The 7,185-nt window shown below is 46.2% G+C and overlaps 1 protein-coding gene across 1 annotated transcript; it reads left to right on the top strand.

Moving 5' to 3' along the window:
* The first annotated feature begins 989 nt into the window (after window positions 1-989).
* ARL11 (ARF like GTPase 11) lies at window positions 990-4,608 on the top strand. The gene is made up of 2 exons (XM_087756641.1): window positions 990-1,413; window positions 2,047-4,608. The coding sequence occupies exon 2, from the start codon at window positions 3,328-3,330 to the stop codon at window positions 3,862-3,864; it is 537 nt and encodes a 178-aa protein (XP_087612767.1). The 5' UTR covers window positions 990-1,413; window positions 2,047-3,327; the 3' UTR covers window positions 3,865-4,608.
* Window positions 4,609-7,185: the final 2,577 nt, after the last annotated feature.

A 7,185-nucleotide genomic window follows, 5' to 3' on the forward strand; every position in this document is an offset into this window, starting at 1 on the left:
CCCTGAGACGACGTGGTCTCCCTAGGGAACCATCAACTCTCAGCTTGTTCTCCAAAGTCTGTGTCTCATGTCCTGCTGCAGGTCACAGAATCACCGAACCGTAGAGTGGTTTGGGTTGGAAGTGACCTTTAAAGATCATCCAGTCCAACCCCCCCTGCCATGGGCAGGGACATCTGTCACTAGATCAGGTTGCTCAGAGCCCCATCCCACCTGACCTTGAACACTTCCAGGGATGGGGCATCCACAGCTTCTCTGGGCAACCTGTGCCAGTGTCTCATCTCCCTTATTGTAAAAAAAATTCCTCCTTATGTCCAGTCTAAATCTACCCTCTTTCAGTTTAAAGTCTCTTTCTTCTTCTCTGTCTGCGCCCCATGGAGTAAGGGCAAAATGCTTTGGCAGTCAATATAGTGATTGGGACAAAATTCTAGTTACTGGAATATTTAGGGCATGGGGAGGAGGGGGGATTCTCTCTTATAGTACTAGTCCTTATTGCTCTTTGTGATGAATATCTAGAAAACGGGGGAATGCATGCCTAACAAACAGCAAACAAATAAATCGACTGAAATTCTATGAAATTATAAATTGAATTAGTGACCACTGGCTTTGCTCCTACGAATTTGGAGACAAGAAACACAAGGCAAGAACGTTTGTTCTGCCCAGGTAAGACGTAGCTGGGGTAGGGGCTGTCCTTGTCGCTGAACACAATTTCTGAATTATTTAGCATACGGCCTTTCTGCTCTGGCAATAGACTCACTCAGAGCTCATCTTGTCTGCTTTTACTTTCTTTTCTTTCATTCTTTCTTAAACAGAGTTGCAATTGCTCCCATGTATTATTTATTGGAAATTCTATGCTTTTATACCATAGCTGTGGGTGGAACAGACTCTGTAGGCACAGTTTGCACCCCATATTTGGAATAATTGGCAGCAAGAAAGAAAATAGGCTGCAGTTCAATACATAGGGTATGAGAATGTAAGAAAAGAAAATATAGAGTTGCTTCTATTTGCCCATTAATTACTCTATTCTGTGCCATAGAAAACCTGAAAGCAATCTTCAATAAAACTGTACCCTAGTTGCATTCTTTATTCTGGTTTTATTTCTTCTTTCTTTTCTTTTTTTTTTTTTTTTTTTTTTTACAGAAGCAGCCTACTTCTGTAGCACGTTAGAGAGTGGTGTAATGAAGACTCCATCACATCATATTTCAAATACGCAGTCATTCATCGGATGGTAGAATCTCCACCCTTGCTTCCTGTACCTATATTTTAATTTACTTCAAAGAAATTTCAGTGCTATGAATGGCTGGTCAGATGAAACAGATGTGTACCACAGCCTCCTATCAAGCCGCAGAGAAGACGAGCAGTAGCAAAGGCAGGAGAAACACGAAAAGATCAAGAGACAATTCACTCAACCCACTGGTAACATCAAAAAATACCAACTACATTGATCTTACAGTACAATGCAATATGGGGAGGAAGGTTTTCCCAAAATGGAGAACAAGCAGATTAAGGAGCCAGACAAGAATTTAACTTGTTTTTAAAAATGAAGAACTCAGACAGATGGGTATCCCTCGGGCAGCTGCATGCACTGCAGAGTGTGCAAACAGTTCCCTGAAGGATCGGGATTTGCTGCACATCATAGTTCTCTTTTTTTATTCCCATCTAGAGAGCTTCCTTCCCTTTTTCCATTTATAGACTGGTTTCATAAAAGATCACACATGAACATATACTGCATGATTTATCACATGCGTGGTGGTGTATTTATACTGTTAGATTAACTCTGCAACAACTGCTGTAAATAAGCATTAGCTTTTGAATTAACCTAAAACCATAGCAACGCATCTTACATAGCCACAAGCTGCACAAAGTTCGTGGAGGCTCTTGGTGTCCACCAGCTCTGTGGGTTAGCTGTGGGAGAAACATGTATCACAGAAACATCTTGCAAAGCGTGGTCTGTAGGACCCCTTGCAATCCCATGCAGCCTATCATCTGGGCTGGACTCCTTGTTTTGTTTTGGTTTTTTTCTCATTCATCTTCCTTTTTTTTTAAAAGATGGAAAACTGACACATCCTGCCCCCAGGGTAAGAAATATGCCTCTGGTTGGCCACCAGGGACTGGTCACTGACCAGACATTGCCTCCCACGTGCTGAACTTCATTGCCGGCAGTGGTGGCTTGCGACATGGAGGCACCGTGCGGAGATCATCACTGGGGAAACTGCATCTCCCACAGACATGTGGAAGTCCCCCGCTGTCCCAGGGAAGCACAGATGAAGCACATTTCCTTCTTCATCCTCCAGTAAAGGTGACTGGAGAGCAGTTCTGTGCTAACGCCGCGATGTGAGATTTACGGCCGCTTTCAGTTCTGCATGCCTCCGAGCAGCCTTTTAGGAGCAAAACCCAACCAATAAAGAAGGTAAATACCGGCTTTGCTGGGCCTCTGCCTGGCTGCCATCAGCCGCTCTTGCACAAGCAACTCTGGGAGCTGTTTCAGCAGCACATTTTTGCCTCTGGCGTGTAAAGTTCAAGTCGTGCTGTCTTGTTAAACATGTTTCCCTTCTTTTAAGGGATTTTTTTACCCCCTCAGCCACAGAAGACTAACTTCGCTTCACTTAAAATGTAGTAAATACCTTGATGTAAAGGATTTTATAGATTTTCACCCCAGGGAAGGTGTTTTGATGGGTCATATTTCAATGAGACATTAAAAAACCATGCTTGTGCGCATTTTTTTAAATTGCTGTCGTTACCGTCTGCGCAACAGGTAATGAAAGCTGATGCTACGGGAGTTGCCTGGCAGAAAAATTGTCAGTTGTCTTGTTGCTCATGTTTAAATCCACACCCTTGAGCTGTGATTCAGCAAATTCCCAGAGTGACTCTGGTCTGAAACCCGGGTTCCTCCTTGTCCTGTCCTGCGGGGGGTGGATTTCCCCTAGAGAAGCCAATGAACAAAAGCTCCTTTATTTCTGAATGCGATGAGGAGGAAACTTGCTCCACCATCTCCCCACCTCTTCCTGCAAAATGTTGGCTCTCTTTGGCACCGATCACTTCAGGTCGTGAATGAAAATGAAAGTTAGCGGCAGCGGAGCTGGGATATAGAAATTGTTGTTTCCAACGGCGCTCCCTGGCTCTGCTCCACGCCTTATAAATAATAGAGCTTACCTTATTTTAGCTACAAAGAGAAGCAAAAGCAAGCTTTTGTCTTTCTTCAGCAAACCTAAGGTGCTCTCTTGGAGAGGCAGAACTGAGCGCTCTGTTATTAACTGACATTATCGAGGAAATACGCTTGCTTTCTTTTTTTGGCTGCAATTTTTTTGCCACAGTTGCGACAGCATCTTGATGGGGAAGCTGATCTCCAAAGGCCAGCGCGAAAGAGATGCTCGAGTTGTCATGCTGGGACTCGACTTCGCCGGCAAATCCACCCTTCTGTACAAACTGAAGAGCGGCCGGGCTGTGGAGACCTGCCCAACGGTGGGCTTCAATGTGGAGTCTCTGCAAACGCCCTGTCGCGTATCCTTCACCCTCTGGGATGTCGGCGGACAAGGCAGCATGCGGGCAAGCTGGCCTGACTACCTGGAGGACACCAACACCCTCATCTTCGTGCTCGACAGCACAGACACAGCCCGGCTGCCTGAAGCAGCAGCGGCACTGGAAGAAGCACTGAGCCACCCCAGCATGGCTGGCGTCCCCGTCCTCCTCCTGGCCAACAAGCAGGAGGTGCCGGGAGCACTGGCTCCGGCCAAGCTGGGGGAGAGGCTGCAGCGGGGGCAGCTGGCAAGGCGCCGCTGGGTGCTCCGGGGGTGCAGCGCGCACACTGGCCAGGGCCTGCAGGAAGCCCTGGCCGTCCTGGGAGAGCTGCTGCGGGGTCTGGAGTAGAGCTCCCCGTCCCAAGAGCAGCCCCTCGCAGGGCCGGCGGGGAGGAGGCAAGCCCTGGGGCAAACCTGAACCTCGAGCGGACCCTTCCCACTCATCGCTGCCTGCAGGTTTGCCGCAGAGGATCCCAGCCTCCAGGTGCCCCCTAAAATGAGCAGACCTGCAGCTGGCACATGCCACGCCAAAAAGCACCCAGCCGCTCGCCACCGAAACCCACCAGGAAGACCTCTGAGCAAAGCTCCCACCACGAGCATTTTTGATTCCATCTCTTGGATTCTCATCATTGGCCGCAGCTCCCACAGTCACCAGGCTCTGCTCATCCATTGTGTGTGTGTCCAGTGCTTCAGCAGAGATGCTTTTCGCCAGAGCAATATAAATTATACCTGAGATGCACACAAGGGACAGAGGGGGTTATTTTCTTTCCGCGGCTCCCAGCCCCGACGCAGCTATCCTGATGGGGAGATCCCCACGGTGGGGTGTTTGAACATGCCCCATGCCACTTCGCACTCAGCTTGAATCACACGTTCATCAGCTGGAAAAGCAGCAGCTGCTAAAAGGTAACGGCTGAACTGGAGCATCGTAAGCACAGGACTTCGAACAGCCGACAGCTAATTGGTTTTAATGCGGCATCTACAGCTACAATCTTCGAGCCACGGACGTGAGTCAGGATTGGATGGTGTAATGCAGTTCAAGGATGTGTATATGTTAATTTCTGCATTTCTTGGTTTGGGTCTTTCTTTTCCATGTTATTTTTATCAAATACCGATTTCATGAAAATGGTACCTCATTTGCCTTGGAATTTATTTAAATATAAAGCAATCAAATCTGATTTCTAGATGCTTGGAAACATGTCTGCATGGCCAATCAACCTCTAAATATCCTTATGGTGGCCTGAACAGCCGAGACGAAGCCCCATCTCTCAGACTTATTGAAAGTGGATGAGACCACGCTATGGGCAATGATTGGTAACCATGGGCTCCTATGGGCACATGCAGGTGGGTAACCAAAGGGTTCTCCCCACTCAACTGTATCTGGGGCAGTCAAAATGCCCCTGGCAGCTCATGACGGGACCAGGTCCCTTGTTGCAGTGATGGTCTTTGTCTGATCCTGCTGTACCTACCACCGGAAAGACCTGTAAAATGTGTGCCTGAGGGCTCCCTGTACCCAAAATTCTGTTATTCAGGGTTAAAATTAAGACTTTTCATAGTAGTCCCTGCTTTATTATGGAATGAATGAAAGTGGTGGGGGAAGGGGAGAGAAAGGACACAAAATTTTCAGGCAGCAGAAGTCAGCTGCTTTCAAGGAAGAACTTATTCAACCTAGAAACACCAAAGAGAAATAAACAGTGAAATGCTCTTCTGTTCATACCAGAGCATTTTACAGTTGTTAAGGAATTAATCATCCAGCTGTTACTGGTGCTGTCATTAGCCTCATTTCATAGGAGGCAGCAGCTGGAAAACAAGGTTTAAACAGTCATGAAGAAAGAGAATATGATATTTATAGGAAGGTCTCAATAAAAGAAATCCTTCCCAGTGGAAAAAGTCACATATTTTAGCTGTGTTAATATGTAAGAACTATTATATGCTCTAAAATAGTACTCCAGTGTTGACCTGGCCTAAGTGATCATGGTTATGAGTATACTTTAACAGCACTGAATCGTATAATGAATTATATGACAAAGCTGTGTGCATGGTAAGGAGGACGAAATCACGTCTTTAAATCTTTGCAGCTAACATAAGCAGGTTGCTCTGCCTTTGGCTTGTTGCAGGTGGTCATCCTTTGCTTCTAACACACAAGTCTCCAATGCATGTGTTGGGTATTTGACTGCCAGAAGTGGACCAAGCAGTTTTTGTGAGACAGCACACATGCTAGTATCTAGACAGAGATGAACGAACTCAGGTCATCTATGCAATCTGGTCGCCAGTACGTGAAAAAGCCACATCTTCTCAGGGGCCCACCCAGCTGTTTTGAACACCAGTCCTAGCGGCACAATGCAAAAGGCTCTGTGTCGTATTGCCATGCCAAAAAAATTCTCTTTATTGAGTTCGCTGGTGTTTCGGTCTTGCATCTCCTGTGGTACAAAGCTGAGTATTGTACATTAGGGTGGGGGATCAGCAATAGTTTAAACTCAACGCAGACTGAAAGGTTGTTCTGATGATCTTTTACTCTTATTTGGCTCTTGATGTGTGCGTTTGACTCTATGGGATTGTCTGCTGGTGGTTAAAAAGGCACTGAAGCCTTCCTATTTCCCCATGAGTGTTTTTTAAGCCCTTTAAAGAGAAAAAATAAGCTTCTCTGGCAGCAAATAGAGGTAACCACCAGCCTTTGGTAGATATCACCAATTAAAAATTGAAATAGCGAGGCAGGAGGTGGGGATGAAGGGGTTGTTCTTGGCAGGGGGAACCCCGAATGCCTGACACTGATGAAGCAACATCCCGGTTACTGGAAGTGTTCTTACTTCCCCTGAAGCAGTAATTTGGCAAAATACCCCATCTCATGGGGCATCATGTGATTTACCACCCTTGTTTTCTGGAATAAGGCTTTTCTAGATGCTTGGCCACATTACTCAGCTCATTTATGCCATTGTTGGAAACTGTTAAAGCGATGGTTGGTCATAATGTTTGAAACAGCAACACAGAGTTTACTTCTAATTATTTTCTCTTTTCTCCTGCATTGGAAAGCATGTTAAAACAAGTCAATCTAATGAGCCCTGCACTGCTCTAATCAAGTGCTTGCAGGACGCTCACCCAACGGCACTTAAATGCTTCAGTGTCAACACTCCTGCCTGGTTCAAAGGGAGCAGTGTGGAGGGCTGCAGGAAGAAGCCAGCTCTAGGGAGGGAAGTCTGTTGCCTCTTTTTCTTGGTAATTCTGCAGGAGAGCCGCCGCCACACGGAGCGGTATTAATCCCTTAAACATCTGCACTTACGGACTCCAGCCAGGAGGGCACCCTTGAACTTACAGTTTCCATCTTCCTAGGTGTATGATAGGTGTCACAGCCTCTGCACTGGTTCCTAAAATAACACAGCTTCTCTCTTAGTAGTGGGCAAAAGAAAAATCCTTAGGACACTTTCTTGTTTCAGGTTCCTCACAAATTTGAAGTATCTTTCGGGTTATTGGCTCCAGATTTCTTTTCCTGGTTGCTCAAGATTCCTTTTTAGCAGCTTTTCTGGATGCTAAGTCCATCCCTGACATTGGCTGTCTGAAAGCCAAAAGGGGATGTTTGGAACAGCAGGCTGTTTCTCTTTTATTTCCTTTTTGGTTTTTTTTCAGCAACAAGTATTTATTTGGTTCTCTTTGTAAAGGAAAAGTATTACCTGGGAAT

Source organism: Nipponia nippon, unplaced genomic scaffold (assembly GCF_047370975.1).
Source record: "Nipponia nippon isolate SJK-2023a ecotype South Korea unplaced genomic scaffold, ASM4737097v1 scaffold_2, whole genome shotgun sequence".
Taxonomy (NCBI): Eukaryota; Metazoa; Chordata; class Aves; order Pelecaniformes; family Threskiornithidae; genus Nipponia; species Nipponia nippon.

Excerpts from the sequence above, each read along its gene's own strand:
- ARL11 (XM_087756641.1), top strand. The coding sequence starts at position 3,328 with ATGGGGAAGCTGATCTCCAAAGGCCAGCGCGAAAGAGATGCTCGAGTT.